This window comes from Lepidochelys kempii, chromosome 13 (assembly GCF_965140285.1).
Source record: "Lepidochelys kempii isolate rLepKem1 chromosome 13, rLepKem1.hap1, whole genome shotgun sequence".
Classification (NCBI taxonomy): Eukaryota; Metazoa; Chordata; order Testudines; family Cheloniidae; genus Lepidochelys; species Lepidochelys kempii.
Window position 1 is genome coordinate 2,569,373 of NC_136392.1, and position 19,722 is coordinate 2,589,094.

The 19,722-nt window shown below is 44.6% G+C and overlaps 3 protein-coding genes across 7 annotated transcripts in view; 2 read left to right on the forward strand and 1 right to left on the reverse strand.

Annotated features, from left to right (window-relative positions):
* Nucleotides 1–4,432: 4,432 nt before the first annotated feature.
* On the forward strand, nt 4,433–13,020 carry PDRG1 (p53 and DNA damage regulated 1). Of its 3 annotated transcripts, none has more exons than XM_073308740.2 (5): nt 4,433–4,606; nt 6,043–6,118; nt 6,581–6,655; nt 11,484–11,600; nt 11,992–13,020. In XM_073308740.2, the coding sequence occupies exons 1-5, from the start codon at nt 4,544–4,546 to the stop codon at nt 12,078–12,080; spliced, it is 420 nt and encodes a 139-aa protein (XP_073164841.1). In that variant the 5' UTR covers nt 4,433–4,543; the 3' UTR covers nt 12,081–13,020. The 3 variants fall into 3 exon arrangements, with proteins under 3 accessions (XP_073164841.1, XP_073164840.2, XP_073164842.2); XM_073308739.2 differs by lacking the exon at nt 4,433–4,606 and adding an exon at nt 5,059–5,352; XM_073308741.2 differs by lacking the exon at nt 4,433–4,606 and adding an exon at nt 5,079–5,352 and having other exon boundaries at nt 11,520–11,600.
* A 456-nt stretch (nt 13,021–13,476) lies between these two features.
* LOC140896711 (uncharacterized) overlaps nt 13,477–19,722 on the forward strand; it is a 29,933-nt gene continuing 23,687 nt past the window's right edge. The window contains exon 1 of the mRNA XM_073308734.2: nt 13,477–13,558. The gene's annotated coding sequence lies outside the window, so the exon portion shown is untranslated. The remainder of the gene's footprint in view (nt 13,559–19,722) is intronic.
* TTLL9 (tubulin tyrosine ligase like 9) overlaps nt 14,827–19,722 on the reverse strand; it is a 49,350-nt gene continuing 44,454 nt past the window's right edge. Inside the window, exons 10-14 of one of the 3 annotated variants that reach the window (XM_073308717.2) lie at nt 19,581–19,639; nt 18,170–18,366; nt 16,737–16,850; nt 15,995–16,119; nt 14,827–15,389 (exon numbers count right to left, since the gene is read on the reverse strand). In XM_073308717.2, coding sequence (XP_073164818.1) covers nt 15,319–15,389; nt 15,995–16,119; nt 16,737–16,850; nt 18,170–18,366; nt 19,581–19,639 — 566 coding nt within the window. In that variant the 3' untranslated portion in view covers nt 14,827–15,318. Of the gene's footprint in view, nt 15,390–15,694; nt 16,851–18,169; nt 18,367–19,580; nt 19,640–19,722 lie in introns of those variants that run through there. The other 2 variants (XM_073308716.2, XM_073308728.2) reach the window with 2 other exon arrangements.

Consider the following 19,722-nt stretch of genomic DNA (forward strand, 5'->3'; position numbering starts at 1 on the left):
AGAGAGGGGAGATGAGTAAATGTCATTGCCAGTGTGATGCCCAAACCCCAATGTTACTCCTTCTGAAGAGTCTCACAATCCTTGATAATTGTTAATGATCTACATAGGTTTCAGTCATCAGAAAATATCACTCCACATTTCCCACTTTCCACCAACTCTTTCATACACATTTAAGACTGATTCCAACACTGATCACCATGGTTTCCCACTATTAAACATTTTATCTCTATGAAAAGCAGCTGTTAATTATGACACTATTTCCTATCATTTAGCTACTTTTCAAATCCCTACAGGATTTTGCCCCTTTACTCCATGGCTATTTATTTTCTTTAACAGCATCTTGGAACGACCTTGGCAAATGCTTTGGAAAATCCAAGTAAACTATATCTGCCCGATTCCCCCTTCCTCCATTATTTTAATAGCTCTGCCAAAAATTTCTAGCAGGTCAGAGTAGCAATATTTACCCTTCAAGCACCTGTGCTGGTTTGCCTGTATTCATTTAACATTTTTCTATTATTTGGTGTATTATTTGGAAATTACACTCAGTCAGTTTTCCCCGCACTGACAGGAGGCTTGTTAATCTGTAATTCTCATGGTCACCCTGGCTCCTCTTTAGAAGAAGATAATCACAGTGGTGAATTTCCATTCTTCAGGTTCAGGAGCATGGTTAGGGATCTGTTACAGAACCTTAGGGCAGCCTCAAGTTTTAGTTCCTTAAGAACTCTTGTGGGAATGCCATCTGGTTCTAGGGACTCCCTGCACTCAAGTTACTTGAGCTGTTCCATAATCTCTTCTTCAGAGACTTCTTGCTCTGTTCATGCCATACTATGATTTCCTGTAAAGAATGCCCTTGAGGCAGGAATTTCCTCATCATCTGCTTTAGGAAGGCTGCTGCAAGGAATTCATTTACCTTCTCTCCAACTGCTTCATCTACTTTAATTACCCTACTAACTCCTTGGTGTTCTAGAGGGCTTGTGGACACAGGGGTACCACTGTTTGTCTGCTTTGTGAGCTTTCACCTCAGTTTATTTAATAAGAACAGCCATACTGGGTCAGACCAGAGGTCCATCTAGCCCAGTATCCTGTCTTCCGACAGTGGCCAATGCCAGGTGCCCCAGAGGGAAGGAACAGAACAGGGAGTCATCAAGTGATCCATCCCCTGTCACTCATTCCCAGCTTCTGGCAAACAGAGGTTGGGACACCATCCCTGTCCATCCTGGCTAATAGCCATTGATGGACCTATCCTCCATGAATTTATCTAGTTATTTTTTGAATCCTGTTATGGTCTTGGCCTTCACAACATCCTCTGGCAAGGAGTTCCACAGGTTGACTGTGTGTTGTATGAAGACATACTTCCTTTTATTTGTTTTAAACCTGCTGCCTATTAATTTCATTTGGTGACCCCTAGTTCCTGTGTTATGAGAAGGAGTAAACAACACTTCCTTATTTACTTTCTCTATACCAGTCATGATTTTATAGACCTCCATCAGATCTCCCCTTAGCCATCTCTTTTCCAAGCTGAAAAGTCAGTCTTATCAATCTCCCCTGATACGGAAGCTGTTCCATCCCCCTAATAATTTTTGTTGCCCTTTTCTGAACCTTTTCCAATTCCAATATAAATCTTTTCTGAGATGGGGCAACCACATCTGCACACAGTATTCAAGATGTGAGCGTACCATAGATTTATATAAAGACATGATATTTTCTGTCCTATCATCTATCCCTTTCTTAATTATTCCCAACATTCTGTTCGCTTTTTTGACTGCTGCTGCACATTGAATGGATGTTTTCAGAGAACTATCCACAATGACTCCAAGATCTCTTTCTTGAGTAGTAACAGCTAATTTAGACCCCATCATTTTATATGTATAGTTGGGATTATGCTTTCCAATGTGCATTACTTTGCATTTATCAACATGAAATTTCATCTGCCATTTTTTGCCCAGTCACTCAGTTTTGAGCAATCCTTTTGCAGTCTGCCTGGGTCTTAACTATCTTGAGTAATTTTGTATCATCTGCAAATTTTGCCACCTCACTGTTTACCCCTTTTTCCAGATAATTTATGAATATGTTGAATAGGACTGGTCCCAGTACAGACCCCTGGGGGACACCACTATTTACCTCTCTCCATTCTGAAAACTGACCATTTATACCTACCCTTTGTTTCCTATCTTTCAACCAGCTACCAATTCATGAGAGCACCTTCCCTCTTATCCCGTGACAGTTTACTTTGCGTAAGAGCCTTTGGTGAGGGACACTGTCAAAGGCTTTCTGAAAATCTAAATACACTATATCCACTGGATCCCCCTGGGTCCACATACTTGCTGACCCCCTCAAAGAATTCTAGTAGATTGGTGAGGCATGATTTCCCTTTACTAAAACCATGTTGACTCTCCCTCAACAAATTATTGTCAGACATATAGATGAACATATTGTTCTTCATTATAGTTACAACCAGTTTGCCCGGTACTGAAGTCAGGCCTACAGGCTGTAATTGCCGGGATCACCTCTGGAACCCTTTTTAAAAACTGGCATCACATTAGCTATCCTCCAGTCATTTGGTACATAAGCTGATTTAAATGATAGGTTACAGACGACAGTTAGTAGTTCTGCAATTTCACGTTTGAGTTCCTTCAGAACTCTTGGGTGAATACCATCTGGTCCTGGTGACTTATTGCTGTTTAATTTATCAATTTATTCCAAAACCTCCTCTAATGATATCTCAATCTGGGACAGTTCCTCAGATGTGTCACCTAAAAAGAATGGCTCAGGTTTGGGAATCTCCCTCACATCCTCAGCCGTGAAAACCAATGCAAAGAATTAATTTAGTTTCTCCGCAATGGCTTTGTTGTCTTTGAGGGCTCCTTTAGCAGCTCGATTGTCCAATGGCCCCACTGATTGTTTAGCAGCTTCCCGCTTCTGATGTACTTAAAAGAAAAATTGCTATAACTTTTTGAGTCTTTGGCTAGCTGTTCCTCAAATTCTTTTTTGCCTTTCCTAATTGTATTTTTACACTTAATTTGCCAGAGTTTATGCTCCTTTCTATTTTTCTCACTAGGATTTAACTTCCACTTTTTAAAGGAGGCCTTTTTGCCTCTCACTGCTTCTTTTACTTTGTAGTTTAGTCACGGTGGCTCTTTTTTTTTGGTTCTCTTTCTATGTTTTTTTTAATTTGGGGTGTACATTTAAGTTGAACCTCTATTATGGTGCCTTTAAAAAGTTTCCATGCAGCTTGCAGACACATTTCCCACCCTCCCAGCCAGACATATTTCCCACCCTTGCAGACACTTAATATTGTAAGCAATTTCCAAGCACAGCAAAAAAAACCCAAAAAAACCTTTAATGCAAATCAATCATTAATATTAGTTTACATCCAGATTCTGGGAGGTTTCCCTACATATTTCTTTGGCAAAATCTTTTCACTTATGCAATCCATAACTGGACTCCAAAGTTACATGAAGTTGCATTATTCCAAGGACTTCAGCTGCAGCTGAAGTGGTTCTTAACACCAGGAAGAGCCTTCAATACCTTAATGACAACTGCTCAGTGACTTGGCAGGGACCAGTCTTGGAGAAGCCCTGATCCCTCACTTTTATTGCTTTTGTGCATTAAACAGATGCTCTTCATGAATTGAGTGCCCCTGTTTAATTACATTAATGTAATTTACTCTTTCACGCAGCAGAGTTGCTGCTTCATCAAGAGTGGTGCTGACTCACTTCCACAGAAACCTCTCCCTGTCCTGAGTTGCTAAATATTCAGCTGTCATTTCTCCAGTAAAGAAGACCCTTATAGAGTATTTTGGCAACAAAGAGTGTTCAGGCAATGACCCAGCAGAAGAGGCATGGAGGGGGATGCTACCAAGTCCCTACCCCTCACCAAGTATTTGACATCCCTTTTTGCTCTTATACCGCAAACAATACCTTTGTCCTTTCTCAATTATTTCAAACTCAGAGGCTATTTACTTAAGCTGTCCTCTTTTTGACTGGAAAGTCTCTAAAACATATTTGTTTAATTTCAAGTGATTTTTGCCATATAAACACGACTTCATCTTGACCGAAGATTTTTTGCTTCTCTCTCTCTCGCACAGACATGCACTAACGCCCCCTGCAAATGTACTCAGGATGCCTGCATTCCATTCAGCACGTCTCCATTCTCCACAGAGAAACACTCAGTTCTTGTAACAAGGACCAAAGGTAAAGAAGTCAGTTCACATATCTAGGCTGAAAGCTGAAGTTATCCCGAATGCTGCCGTATTCAGAATTAGAAGGAAGAATTATGCAGCTGCACAGCATCTAGGGGTATCAATCATCTACAGACATCCGATGCAGTGAGCTGTAGCTCAGGAAAGCTTATGCTCAAATAAATGGGTTAGTCTCTCTAAGGTGGCACAAGTCCTCCTCTTCTTTTTGCGGATACAGAGTGACAGGGCTGCTGCTCTGAAACCCACAGACCCCTGGTATCTGGTGTAACCAGGTGCACCTCTGTGGTCTCAGAGGGGGGCTTAGGGAGCAGGAAGCCAGGAACCCACGCTGACTTGGTGCTCATGAGCCATTCCACGGCACTTTTCAGCGTTGTGCCCTTCGCCCCAAGGCCAATTATAATTCGGGTAAGGGTTCTCTACCCCCGGGACCTTCCAACCCGCGACAGGATTCTGCGCCAGGGCCTGCCCTTAAGCAAGGGCTACCTCCCACCCCAGAGGCAGGTGCATGGCAGCGGCGGGTGCCATGGTCCCCCCGGGAGCGGGAGGCGCCTGGCAATATGGCTGGGGCTGAGGGGTCGGCGCAAGTGACCTGGGGTGACCAGGTGTACGGGTTTGACAGGGAGAGTCCCGCTATTCAGGACTTTCTTTTGGGAAATCCAGGGGCCTGTGACCCCGCATCGCCTCTCCCGGTTTTCACACTGGCGGTCCGGTCACCCTAGGCGAGGCGACGGCACCGCCTGGGACCGAGCACAGGGGCGCCCTCCACAAGAGACCCCCACCGGCCGGCGAGCCCCGCAGAGCGGGCGTGCCCCAGGGAGGCGCCCTCGGCAACAGCGGCCCCGGCGGCAGCCCCCGGGCGGGGAGCCGGGGAAGGGCCCGGCAGGCCCGCTCGCCGCGGCGGGGCCGAAGGGGCGCCGGGCTCCGGCCGGGGGCCCAAGGGGCCGCAGGAGCGGGCGGGCCCGGCCCAGGCCCCGGGCCGAGGGGCGGCTCTGGCCCGCCCGGCCCCCTGGCGCCCGCGGGCCGCGGTTCCCGGCCGGGCGGGTTTGCGGGCGGACCGGCCGGGCGCCATGGCGCGGGAGGCCGAGTTCGTGCTGCGCTACGTGGCCGAGGTGGAGGAGCTGGCGGAGGAGGTGCTGGCGGGGCGGCGGCAGGTACCGCGGGCGGGCGGCCTCTCCCCCGGTCCATCGCGGCGCCCCTCGGGACCCCCCGGCCAGCCAGGCCGAGCGGCCCTGGGGCTGCCCCGTGGCGGGCCCCGGCTGGAGGGGGGGGACTGACGGGGGCGGGGGGGCGATTTACAGGCCGGTAGGAAGCCCCTGCTCGCCCCAGCGCGGGGGGAACCGGGAACCGAGCCGCAGCCCCCGGCCGCTTTAGCCGCCAGAGCCCAAAGCTCGCTGGCTGGCTGGCTCTCCGGCTCTCCCAGGGCTCCGCCGGGCGCCGCTCGGCTTTCTAGCTTGTTTCTGCCTCCTTCTCTGCCCTGGGCCGTTCCCCCTTTCCCCGTGTTCCCTCGTAGGACTGGAAGGGAGCTGGAGCGGTCCCCTAGTCCGGTCCCCTGCACTCATGGCAGGACTGAGAATTCTCTAGACCATCCCTGACAGGTGTTTGTGCTCATCCCACACTCCTCCCCGAAACGATGCTCGGCCAGAACGTCCCAGGGGCCTCACACTCACCTTTTGTCCTGGGCAGGGGCTTGCCCTTGCAGTTATGTTAATTGCAGGGTAAGTCCAGACCTAGGGCTCTCAGTGGGATTTTAACTCAACCCAAAACAAGGCTTCACCCAGCTCCTAACAGTTATGATTTCACCTTAGGCCGGAGAAATCTGAATGTTCGTGTTTCTTTTCCAGATTGTGGACCTGGATCTAAAGCGGAATCAGAACCGAGAAGCTCTCAGGGCTCTGCAGAAGGACCCAGACCCTTCTGGTGAGGGATCCAGTGTTAGCGCTGCTGTTCACATCTGTGAAATTTTCAGCTCTCTGACATGCCTGACACAAAGTTGCTGTGTTATCTTTGTAATTGACACACCCTGCCTGCAAAGTGATGGAGGGCCACATTTCCAAAATGGCACATGCAGATTAAACACACAGTTGCAGCTGCGGATGTAATTGTGTGAGTTTGTGCCTCAGAGTGGAGGTAGATTTGGGGAAAGGTCAATTACAGTGTTTGTTGTGACTAACTCACTCTTACGCAGGTTCCATGAGACTGAATCTTGCTTAATTGCTCTTAGACACACACCTAAACAATTCTGCAGACTGTTATGGAGCACAGAAGGGTCTACAAAAACTAGCCTGCTGGTTGGATTTTGCATTTATTTTGTACCCAGCAGGATGCAGAGGAGCATGTTTCATTATGAAAATATCTAAACAGGCTGTCTTTCTGTTTCAGATAAAGCAATGGTTTGCTTTGGAAACATGTTTATTCAGCTTCCAAATTCAAAAACGAAGGAAATGATTCAGAAAGGTAAGACAGATGCCAGATTTCTAAAACCTGCTTGTAAACTCTCAAGCTTCAGCCAGGATTGAACAAGTTTTTTTTTCATACCCTTGGACATATACACAGGTGTCTTGTGTCACAAGTATGGTACTTGCGCTAATTTGGTTGCTGAGCCAGTCTGTCTTTATTGACTTAGAGCTTTTATATCCAGAACTTTTATTCTCACCACTGCCTGGAAGCTTAGCTCCTAGATAGCACTTCTCATCCCTAGGCCTCAGAGTGCTTTCCAGAGAAGGTTAAGTACCAGTACCTGTGTTTTACACATGGGGAAATTGAGGCACTGAGAAGGGGAGTAGCTTGTCAGTGGCAGAGCAAGGAGTAGAACTGGAGTTTCCTGACACCCAGTTCAGTGCTTTGCCTCGTCAACCTGCTTTGTGAGCCATGTACCCTGCATATCCTTTCCAAAGTGCCCCACAACTTTCCTTGAGTGCAATTCAGAGGAAGAGGCCCTTAACTTGGCTGTGAAGTGAGGTGGCCTCTGTCCAGCTTGTGCTGAGTGTTTAACAGTGCAGCCTTTACACTTTTTACTAAGGAATTAGGAGATTAAATGTAAAAAGCTAAATTAATATTTTAATACTTGGGTATAAATTGTACAGGAACAAATTAGGTCAAAGAAATGAGGGAGTAGTGCTGATGAGGAACTTCCAAGCTAGGTAAATGGGCAGCAAAATGGCAGGTGGAATTCAGTGGTGACAAATACACATTAGAGGGGATAATTTGAACCCCTCATACATTTCCCTGGGATGTACGTTAATTGTCACTGCTTAGGAAAAAAACCTGGGCATCACTGTGTATTGTTCTATAAGTCCTGGGCAGCAACTGTGAGGAAGACAAACAATTTTAGGATGCATAAGGAACGGGCTGGAGAATAATATGGAAAATATCTGAATACCATTCTATAAATCAATGGGGCACCTTCCCTTTGATACTGTGTGCGGTATGGGCCACCCCATATCAAAGGGGATGCAGCAGAATTAGAGGGGCTTCAGAGATGAGTGACAAGAAAATCTCTGCTATGAAAGGAAGATGAGTTAGTTCTCCACCTTGGTAGAGAGGGGATGTGATAAAAGTATACAAAAAAAGGAAGGGTGAGAAAGGTAGATCGGGAACTTGTATTCAACTTGCCTCTATCATATGAGGAACAAAGGGGCATTCAATGAAATTGAAAGGTGGCACATTTTAAAACTGGACTCAGTACAGGGGTAACTGGGTAAAATGGTCTGGCCTGTACTCCTGGGGGGGATTCTGCGGCATGCGGCGGCACAAAATTCATATGGTCTGCATTTTTCTGTGCCCCCCTGTGCAGAAAAACACAAAAAAATCTGCCGGGGGACACGTGTCTCTTCCCAGGCAGCGCATCTGTTCCAGCGTGCCTGAAGCAGCCTCAGAGATTGTGGGGGGGCTGGGGTGCGTGCCTGGTGATCACCGTCAGGAGGAGGGGTGCAGGGCTGGGCGTACCTGTGTGCCAACGAGAGAGAGAGAGACTTTGTCCCTCGTGACTGCAGTTCCCTGGTGTGTAAGGGTAGGGCTTTTTATTATGGGTGAGGCAGGCTAGAGGCACAAATGAAGCAGCCTGCCTGAGTTAATTGATCTCATTCTCTGGGGCAGAAATGTAGCAGCATGCCTATTGTTCCTATTATTAGTTAACTGTTCCCATTCGAAAGAATAGTAAATATAGCAGGCGACCAGCTTGGCTTAATGGTGAAATCCTAGTGGATCTTAAACATAAAAAAGAAGCTTACAAGAAGTGGAAGGTTGGACATATGACCAGGGAAGAGTATAAAAATATTGCTCGGGCATGTAGGAATGATATCAGGAGGGCCAAATCGCACCTGGAGCTGCAGCTAGCCAGAGATGTTAAGAGTAACAAGAAGGGTTTCTTCAGGTATGTTGGCAACAAGAAGAAAGCCAAGGAAAGTGTGGGCCCCTTACTGAATGAGGGAGGCAACCTAGTGACAGAGGATGTGGAAAAAGCTAATGTACTCAATGCTTTTTTTGCCTCTGTTTTCACTAACAAGGTCAGCTCCCAGACTGCTGCGCTGGGCATCACAAAATGGGGAAGAGATGGCCAGCCCTCTGTGGAGATAGAGGTGGTTAGGGACTATTTAGAAAAGCTGGACGTGCACAAGTCCATGGGGCCGGACGAGTTGCATCCGAGAGTGCTGAAGGAATTGGCGGCTGTGATTGCAGAGCCATTGGCCATTATCTTTGAAAACTCGTGGCGAACCGGGGAAGTCCCGGATGACTGGAAAAAGGCTAATGTAGTGCCAATCTTTAAAAAAGGGAAGAAGGAGGATCCTGGGAACTACAGGCCAGTCAGCCTCACCTCAGTCCCTGGAAAAATCATGGAGCAGGTCCTCAAAGAATCAATCCTGAAGCACTTGCATGAGAGGAAAGTGATCAGGAACAGCCAGCATGGATTCACCAAGGGAAGGTCATGCCTGACTAATCTAATCGGTTCTGTGGATGAAGGGAAAGCAGTGGATGTATTGTTTCTTGACTTTAGCAAAGCTTTTGACACGGTCTCCCACAGTATTCTTGTCAGCAAGTTAAGGAAGTATGGGCTGGATGAATGCACTATAAGGTGGGTAGAAAGCTGGCTAGATTGTCGGGCTCAACGGGTAGTGATCAATGGCTCCATGTCTAGTTGGCTGCCGGTATCAAGTGGAGTGCCCCAAGGGTCGGTCCTGGGGCTGGTTTTGTTCAATATCTTCATAAATGATCTGGAGGATGGTGTGGATTGCACTCTCAGCAAATTTGCGGATGACACTAAACTGGGAGGAGGGGTAGATACGCTGGAGGGGAGGGATAGGATACAGAAGGACCTAGACAAATTGGAGGATTGGGCCAAAAGAAATCTGATGAGGTTCAATAAGGATAAGTGCAGCGTCCTGCACTTAGGACGGAAGAACCCAATGCACAGCTACAGACTAGGGACCGAATGGCTAGGCAGCAGTTCTGCGGAAAAGGACCTAGGGGTGACAGTGGACGAGAAGCTGGATATGAGTCAGCAGTGTGCCCTTGTTGCCAAGAAGGCCAATGGCATTTTGGGATGTATAAGTAGGGGCATAGTGAGCAGATCGAGAGACGTGATCGTTCCCCTCTATTCGACATTGGTGAGGCCTCATCTGGAGTACTGTGTCCAGTTTTGGGCCCCACACTACAAGAAGGATGTGAAAAAATTGGAAAGCGTCCAGCAGAGGGCAACAAAAATGATTAGGGGACTGGAACACGTGATTTATGAGGAGAGGCTGAGGGAGCTGGGATTGTTTAGCCTGCAGAAGAGAAGAATGAGGGGGGATTTGATAGCTGCTTTCAACTACCTGAAAGGGGGTTCCAAAGAGGATGGCTCTAGACTGTTCTCAGTGGTAGCAGATGACAGAACGAGGAGTAATGGTCTCAAGTTGCAGTGGGGGAGGTTTAGATTGGATATTAGGAAAAACTTTTTCACTAAGAGGGTGGTGAAACATTGGAATGCGTTACCTAGGGAGGTGGTAGAATCTCCTTCCTTAGAGGTTTTTAAGGTCAGGCTTGACAAAGCCCTGGCTGGGATGATTTAACTGGGAATTGGTCCTGCTTCGAGCAGGGGGTTGGACTAGATGACCTTCTGGGGTCCCTTCCAATCCTGATATTCTATGATTCTCAGTCAGTTCCCCCAGGAGCATGAAAATCTGTGAAAGTTTCAAGGCCCCTACACTGCCAGAGTGATGTAAAGGAGTCTTATAAATGACAGGAAGGGAATCCTCAGCTAGGAAGCTGTATGTGCTTTCTCACTTTTTTCCTGTGTCAAAGTGGCACAATGGGGTTAGATTACAGCTCAGGATTTATTTTACTTACCTCGTGAAGAAAAAAGACTTTGAGGGCAAATAAAACATTTACCAAGCAGTTAGTAAAAATGTCAGGACCATAAGAACCAAGCACTTTCCAAAGTACCTAGCCAGGTCCAGGACAATGATTAGCAAAACTGTATGACTTTCATGTGTGAAAGTCTGAGCAATTTAAAATGATATTTACTTTTTTTTGTTTTTGTGTGGTGTTCTGTAATTCAAATGAAATTCCAGGATTATAACTGGAATGCAGGGGATTAGTTACCAAGTGTTTGTAACTTAACTTTCATTTGTTTAGGAAACGCTGAATAGTTACTGAGACTTTTTTTCTGTATTTTAGTTTAAATACATTAAGAAAACAATTGAAACTGGTGTGATTATATTGCATTATTTTGACAAAATATGCATAATTTTGCAGAATTTTAATTTTTTTGGCACAGAATCCCCCCAGGAGTATACTATGCAGGAGGTCAATCTGGAAAATCATAATGGGCCCTTCTGTCCTTAAAATCTATGAAAGTGGGTGGGTTTAGAAATATTAACTGTTTGTATTGTGGTAGTACCCAGAGGCCCTGATAATTAGTTACTGTACATTCCCCCACACCCCCCCACCCAAACAAAAGACAGTACCTGTCCCAGATAGCTTACGGTTACTTTTAAGAAACCATCGGTTTGGCTCCCAGTACTCTCATGGCATATCTTTTCTGACAGGTTGTAATGCAGTTACAGATGAGCCTGTTTGGGCTCCAGAACCTTGTTTCTCTTACCATTCAATTCACTTATACTTAACTGGAAGGGATTATCTGGCATGAGTATATTCTGTAGAAAGAAAACTGTATACCTAGTTTTTTCTATATGACAAAACAAATGCAGCAAGTTTTAATGAGAGTGAGAATCCAAGGAATAGGCAGCAGAGAAGAGTTCCCCCTCACTCAGAGTTGATGTTGCCTTAACTCACTGTACTCCAGGATGCTTCATTATCACCATCATCACTATCTTCTCAGATCAGAAGCACTTAGACGAGGAAATAAACCAACTTCGGAAAGAGCTGAGAGTGAAGGTCAACCGTCTCTTTGAAGCTCAAGGTATTTGAAAAGGGTCAGGAAACATTTGGTTGTGAGCACAAATCAGGTGAGGGGTGGAGGGAAGAGGTCCAAAAATCCATGAATTATATTCCGAGAATAACTCCCCTCCATTCTCTTTACAGCAAAAGCCCCATATTTGCCGAGTTTTGTGGGCATGTGCCTGGGACTGTTCTGTTGCAGACCCCACTGTGCACCACTAACATGTTATCAGTTGTTTCTAATTGCTGGTAGTTCAGTCAGTGATGACTATGGGAACAATTCTGCAGCCAAATACAGCAGTGTCTTCTCCAGACTACTTGTTCTGGCAGTTGTTTAGAGAACTCTTTCACCAGGCGCCAGTGAGCATGCTTTTTAACAATATCTTTATTTCCCGCTTGTTGTTCTTCCTCAGGTAAACCTGAGTTGAAAGGATTTAACTTGAACTCCATGACCCATGAGGAAATGAGAGCAATCAATCAGATACTGGAAGGACGAAACTAGACCTTCATCACGGAGACTTCAACGTTGCTGATAAGGTGCATTCAGACCGTCACTCACAGTACAAAATCTGTGGACAATCTCCAGATTTCTTGTGAAGACATATTTACTCCTGGTATCTCTCTTGAGTGGTACATTTCCTAAGAAGTATTTGGCTTTTGAAATCTTTTCACGGTAGGAATCATTCGGGTCCAGTGTTGATCATGGATTAAATACTGCAGTTTGCAGAGACTTGCTAGAACACTGGCCCTTTTAGTTATTTGACAGCCTGCCATCACTGGGGTGGGAGTGGGATTATTAGAATCAGAGCAGGACATTCCTAACTGCATCTCTTTTATGTATGAACTTCTGTAACTTAGCTCCACAGCTAGTGCATTCTATTGGCAGGAAAGGGAGTAGGAGGGAAAGAACTGTGAATCCATAGTGTCTTCAAAGAATAAATAAAGAAACTTTGAGTTATGTAAGCTTGTGGTGGTAGGAGAATTGTGAATCAATTAAAGTGTACACTTAAGAAAATTCCTGGATTTTTTTTAAGTGTACAATAGATACTTGACAGGTTTCAGAGTAGCAGCCGTGTTAGTCTGTATCTGCAAAAAGAACAGGAGTACTTGTAGCACTTTAGAGACTAACAAATTTATTAGAGCATAAGCTTTGAAGTGGGCTGTAGCCCACGAAAGCTTATGCTCTAATAAATCTGTTAGTCTCTAAAGTGCCACAAGTACTCCTGTTCTTTTTAATAGATACTTGAGTGCCTGTTAATCTGAAGGGTCTACTTCTGAGCTAGGCTCCTGTGTCTAAACTTGTAAGAAGAGATCTGGAAGAAGTAGGATTGTTTACATTAGGGAAGGGGACATAAGTATCCAAACCAGTGAATGGTCTGGAGGAGAGAAGAGGTGTCTCTACTCATCCTGTCTTGATACAAGAATAAAGGGCTATTCAATGATGTTGATAAATGATTAATTCAGAACTGATAAAAAGGAGGAAATACTTTCTTCACACAATTAGCACATGGAATCCATTGCTACAATATATCATTGAGGCTAACTGCAGGATTCAAAAAAGGATTAAACACTGGTGGATAACAAGACTCGCCAGAGCCATAGTAGTGTTTAAAAAATTACACCCTCGTGTTTCAGGGTTTTAGACAAATTCTAACTATTTGGAGTGGAGATGGAGGAGTGTGTGTACGATGGGGAATTAGGAGGAAACTTCCCTGGGGGTAGATTATCCCATAACTGCCTACAGCAGGTTTTCTTGAACCTTTCTGTGAAGCGGTTGGAAGCAGCTGCTACTGGCAACAGGATAGTGGACTAGATAAATCCCATGTCTAGTAATTCCTTTGTTCCTAATTGCTCTAATGAAATGGTAAATATGACTGCTTATGTTTGTGCACGGGCCTGGGGAAGAGGAACATACAGGGACAAGAAAAGCCTGCTGTCGTCTCTCTAGAAATGAAGGTTTTCTTCCCCACACTAGCTCAGGTAAACTTTAGTAAATATTAATCATATATTAATATCCTCTACAAAACACATAACTTTTCAGTTAATGCAAAAACTAAAGGAAAAGAATTAAGGTGATTCTACCGTGAGCAGCTCTCCTTCATATTCCATCGCTTCAATAGTGCAGACAGTGGTAGGTGTGTTATGTCTTGTTATTGCTATTTAATTTTGAAAAAGTCAGAGATAAGGTTGAAACTTGGTTCACTCTGAATACAGCAAAGGGAGTTTGGGGCCTAGCAGAATCACTTTCACTCTTTTTTCCACTGTTAATGTTTGCATTGCTTGAAAGTGTGCCCTAAATTAGTGAAAGTGCTTTTGGGTGTGGAATTTTAGTTTAAAACACTGGTTTACATTTTAGGGCTGGGGAGTAGGCACAGCAAGCAAGCCAGTGAAACAACTGCATCTGTTTGGGGAAATTTTGTACACTCAGCCCAGAGAACTGTAACTGACCCTTCATCTTTTTCTAGCACTCAGCCTCCTGCCGTATAGGGTGAACAGCTTTGAGCACCAGGTGTTTACACTTTAAACAGAACAACTGTAATTGTTAGCTCCTCAGCCAGTCTCCCAGCCAGCTGGGCAGACACATACACACTACTATCCACTGCCCTGTTCAGTTTTGCACAAGTATAACATTTAAATGGAGCTCAGGAGTGGGTTTGCACCAGAATAGGCTTGTTCCACTCTCCTTAAGACAGGGGCTGTTTTGATAAATCTGTCAGCTTTGCTTGATTGCACTTTTAAGAAGTTGCCTGTATTTAACTAGCGAGTGTGCAGGGTTTAGAGCTACAGCCACAAGCTTCTAACTGCTAAACGCAAATCTATGCACTCTAGGCTTAAGGCTTAAATTCCACATTTCAAAGTTAAAAATAATTCCCATTAGCCAATAGCCTCACCTGTAGCTTCCCAGAAAATTACATCTCTTCTGTAAGAGGGTGGTAAAGTTGCTTTTCCTATCTCAAAGGTACTAAACCCCTTCATTATAACAGCCCTCTTCATGTAACCAGCGTCGTGGAGCCACTCTCAGGGCCTTCATAAAATCTACCGGTAAGGTTATTGTTACTGTATCATGGCAACAGGTCTTACGATCTGACACGTTTCTATAGTAGCAGCAGCATGAGGCTCAAATACCCACTTTTCTTAAAAGCTTCCATTTTACTGAGCAAATTCTGTATAGCCCCTGTTATAGCTTACACTTCAAAGGAAAACTACTGAAGTCAACAACCTCAAATTGAGGACCAGTGAAGCAGCACTTCTTGTGGATTTCTAACAGCACTGAGGCATTAAATATTTTATTCATACCCATTGCAACATAGACAGAGTCAAAGTGATGGATAGGAGTGCTTTTTGTCTGCAATGTGGAGTGTACCGCTGATCTATAGTCATATGTAGTAGCCAGCTGACAGCCTTGCTACAGCCTATGCTGTGGAACAAAACAGATTAATTCTTTACTGAAGAACTGGTCAATCACAACGGAACATAACCAAAATACCTGATTGCATCATGTCCAAGTTAAAAGCCAACCCACATCTATTGTTGCTCTGGCTTATGAACAGGATTCATTTGTTAACTAAGGTTCCCATGCAGGGAAAATCTTAAGGAACCAAGAAATAGCCAGCAATCCTATGCTGAGGCAGCAAAACTGTCCAGAGACAAATGAGAACTGCAGGTCCACGATAGGAGGAAGAGGGAGTGAAAGAGCTCAGTCCTCAGTGACTTCTCTTTCCTGATGCTCTGGATCAGCATTAAACTTTCTGCTGGGTATGAAGAGGTTTGAAGAGCTGTTTCAGTTGTTTTTTCCTGTCATTATTGTAGCCTGAAATGAAAGCATTAACAAAGTGACATATGACTTACAAAGAGTGAAGAGTAGAGATAATCACCTGCTTTCAGACAAAGCTGTGCTCCAATCAGTTAGCATGAAGCTACAACCAGAGAAAATACTGAAGGCATATTCAACTACTTAGTGCTATGTGAAAACCTGCAATAGGCACTTTCTGCCTGATTGAATTGGGCATTATTGTGGGCTCCTAAAACAAGAATATGCAACCAACATTAGAAATGTGCACAATAAACAGCTGTCACAATTTTATTGTGAACATTTGGGAATCAGTTTTTAAAAGGAACTGGCAGGTGAAGAATACCTGTGCTCGCTCATGCGGTAAGGAGTTCCAAAAATCTTACTACTGCCACCACATCAGCTTTTAATGCTCCTATAGTTTGATCATTTACACCCACTATTGGAAAACGTTCACCCCCTCACACTTAGCCTCACAGGGGTACTACACTCTGCTAGCACGATGTGATAATTCACACCTGGTCCTTTTACTCGTGAGGGAAAAGTATGTTTTGCACTTTTGGTGATGTCTAAACAGTTAAGGACCATGAGTGGGATGCCCTGCCATCTGCGTATGAGTGAAGTACCTAAATGTGTGTTTGCCATGAAGCTTCCATTTACTGGTGTATCCACGTTCCCTTCTGCTCTACTGACTGGACCATCATTCCACATCAGGTCAAAGCCCCCAATACGCTTCTCCTTCCCCGTCAGCCTGCAATATCAAATACAAGGTGTTAAAGTACATGTGCAATGGCTGTGTAGCTATCTGATTCACTGTCTGCACATTGGCTGGAAACCTGTGCAGATCAGGGAGAAAACCAAACAGCTGAGAGCTGCAATGGGCAGCTATTTACTATTAATATCTTGGGTTAGCACAATTGCACCGTCAATCATAAAATGATGCAAGGCAAGCTTCCTGGGACAGGAGGCTGGATACATGAGGCATGAAAGGAGAGACATGTGGTCTGAGCATTAGACTGGAAGCCAGGAATTCCAGTTCAAGACCCAGTTCTCACACCACCTTCATCTGTGGCCCTGAGAAAAGGCCACTGGGACAGTGTTCTCAGTGTTTAAGTTTCCTGATGTGTAAAATAGAAATTTATATAACCTGTTTTCCAAACGGTGGATCCTGACCCACCAGTGGATCACTGGAAGGTTCTAGATATGTCACAGGGCAGTGGCACCAAGTGAGAGAAGCAAATGCCAGCATGACAAACCTGCAGCCTTGAGTCCGATCTTTTGTCTACAGAAGCTGGAGGACTAGCTCAGATACATTTCACACGCTTTGGTAAGACTCATGGAGAGCAGTAAACTAGTTTTTTCACCCACCTGCCCTCCATGTCCACAATATGCAATGTGTCCTTGAGAAGGCAACATTTGAGCTCATAGTCCTCCTGACTACTGGCAGTGAGTGAGGGAGAAGCATTAACCTCAAGAAGCCAGCTGTAGAGAGAACAGCAGTGAATTAGAGGGAAGCAGACAGCTAAGCAATCTGTCCACCTAACAGAAATGCCTGTCTAGGGAACCCTCATTGCACTGCTGCAGAGCAGGTAGGAGGGAGTGAAGTGACAGGGAATCGAACCCCAGACATCATTCCTGTACACAAAGAATATTCTGAGCTCAACTGTAATAAAGAGAGAGCCCCTCCAGCACCCTAAAAAGTATACAAGTAGAACTAAAGGCTAGATGAAACACCTTCCCCCACACCCCATTACATCACAGGGTAAGTTTTAACCCTTTCCTCAGTGCAGGGATGTGAATGTATCTTGGAAGTAGTTTCCTAACAAACCGCTCAATATGACTACGTGGATCCGGAAGTACCCAATACATTGCTCAGATGACAGCAGCAAACTATAGTATTATAGTTACATCATGGTGATTCAGTCCAGTTCACCTCAACTTGATTTGTTTCTTGATCAGAAGTTACACAAGCTCTTTCTGTGCAGATTGTCACTGCAGAAGCAGCAGTTTGGTTTGAAGCTATGACTACAGCAGACTAGCTTGTACAAATTTGGGTTGTTACCCAAGACCACAGTTGAGCAGCGCTTATTAGCTCACTTCAAATAAAGCTGTCCCCAGTGGCACTGCAGAGACATCAGACTGATGCTGACAAGCCATTGAGGGTTGTAACTGGAAAACCGGCTACCACACATTGTTAGAGGGAGGAAGAGGAAGAAATGAGAGGATGCTTAAAGTGGCACTGTCAACTTAAATCATATGTTATACAAATTTCCGTATCAATGTTACTAATAGCTCTTTATATGATTAAAACTGAAAATCTTAAAAATCTAATTTTATTGCTTTTGCTGCTCTTTGTTTACTTTTGCAGTGAAAGTCTGTTCTATTTTCAGGTTTCCAATGTTGCAATATTTTGGTTGCAAACACTGCAGAAGAAGGTTTTTATGTTTAAAGGCACATTTTATTTGATGTGTATTTAAAAAACAATTGAATTGTTTCTAGTAGTCACATTGTGTGAAAGTTTGTTTTTATAAAAATCTACGGTGAACCAAATTTGAATGTATGATTTCTTGTTACAATCTCTTAGATTCCTGCGGAGTTTGTTTCCCATAGTCTTCAACAGGAGAAGTACCCCACCACAGTCTAAAACTCTGTAAAGAAGGCTGCCTCTTAGCCAACACTTCACATAAATTACTTTTGAGGTTATGGCAAGTGTACTTAATATTTAGCCTTTTCAGTCTAATAGCTGTTTAGACAGCCTTCCATTCACTGTATTCCACCTGTATGCTCACTAACATCCTTACGGCTTGAGATCCTGGTCTATCAGGATGTCGTATCCATACAGTTCAAAACAATGTTTGTCGCTGATGATCACTTTCTGAACACTCTGTAGGCTCTTGATGAAAATGTTGTCCATTTCTGCAAAGAGAGTCTCCACCACTTCTGCCCCATGCTTGGCAGTCATGTACTGTCGAAATCGCTGAATCATCCACTTGCAGCCCTAACACATACAAATACAACTATAACAAGCTGTTCCTACATATGTGACCATGCATTTCCTTGCCTACCTGAAATAATCACTGAATATTCTCTACAGTCAAAGGACAATTCTGAATAAGAAGCCAAACACCCAGAATCAGATGTTCCTCCCCTCAGTGCATCTCGGAAAGGAATAATTTAACCTTAGTCTAGAGAGAAACAGCAGTCTCTGCTTGGAAAGTGGAGTAAAACCAATACTTAATCTCAAAACTGGGAGTGGTATCCTAATAGTGATCACCATCCCACCTTCTCTTTCCATCAGAGTTTCACAAGACACACATCTAGGACTTCCCTTTCCAAAGGACCAAGAAATATTAGGCTAGAGATTTAGAGGAAAAGCAAATAAAATGGAAAGTTCAATGCAAACCTTTGTTTCTGTGAACTTTTAACTATCTCAGATTCACAAAGAATATTTAAAGCTGATCTCATTTGTTTAAGATTTTTTCTTTGTTCCAACTGCAGGTCCCTCAGAAAAGGGGGGTAGCAATTACAGATGACCTCTGAAGATGCTAAGCTCATCTTATAGCTGTGGTAATAGCAATGAATGCTAAGCACTATGTTACGAATTACACCTGGTAGGACACGCACACAAATGCTACGAATTACGCCTGGTAGGTCACGCACAGGAGATAGGGAGTTTAGGGACTGACAAAGAACAGATACCGGGAGTCAAAGCAGGCTGGAGACAAGGAGGAGGATTTTCACAGGAATGCAGTATCTAAGGAACACTCCTCCTGGTGCATGATGTGCTTGCTTTTAGACAATGGTGGGCCCCAAACCAAAATGGAGTCACATGTGCTAACTTTTCCTTAACAACTACAAGTCTGGGTCTCTGACAAGCATTATCCAAAAATGAATTACTTGTGGAGTCAGAATGCTCAACACCACAAAGTAGTGCACAGTTGTAATGGAACAGTTAGAGCAGAGCTCTCACTCCCTGGATCTCCTGAACCATCCATCAATGAACACATTCATGGGGTATCAGAGGACAGCCAAGGCAGAGCATCCATACAGCACTTCCTCAGGGACTACCAACCTGCCATATATACTGCACAGTAGCTGGAACAACGAAGTCAGAACAGCTACTTGCTTGCGTTCCCTGAACTACCCAGCATAGTGTGTGCGCGCTTGGACACAGGCTGGGTCAGCTGAAGTAGCCAGTAAGTTTTCACTTACCTTCTCTGGATCGTAGTCAGGTGCAGTCTTCTGCACTGCTACATTGGTGAGATGCACATCTGGCATGAGGAGGAGGTAAGGATCATGGAGACAGAAAATGACACTCTAAATAATTAGAAATTGAATTTGGGTCCTAAACCAG

Excerpts from the sequence above, each read along its gene's own strand:
- PDRG1 (XM_073308739.2), top strand. The coding sequence starts at position 5,269 with ATGGCGCGGGAGGCCGAGTTCGTGCTGCGCTACGTGGCCGAGGTGGAG. Across the intron at positions 6,656-11,483 it reads GAAGGAAATGATTCAGAAAG|GATGCTTCATTATCACCATC; the intron begins GTAAGACAGATG and ends ACTGTACTCCAG. Across the intron at positions 11,601-11,991 it reads CCGTCTCTTTGAAGCTCAAG|GTAAACCTGAGTTGAAAGGA; the intron begins GTATTTGAAAAG and ends GTTCTTCCTCAG.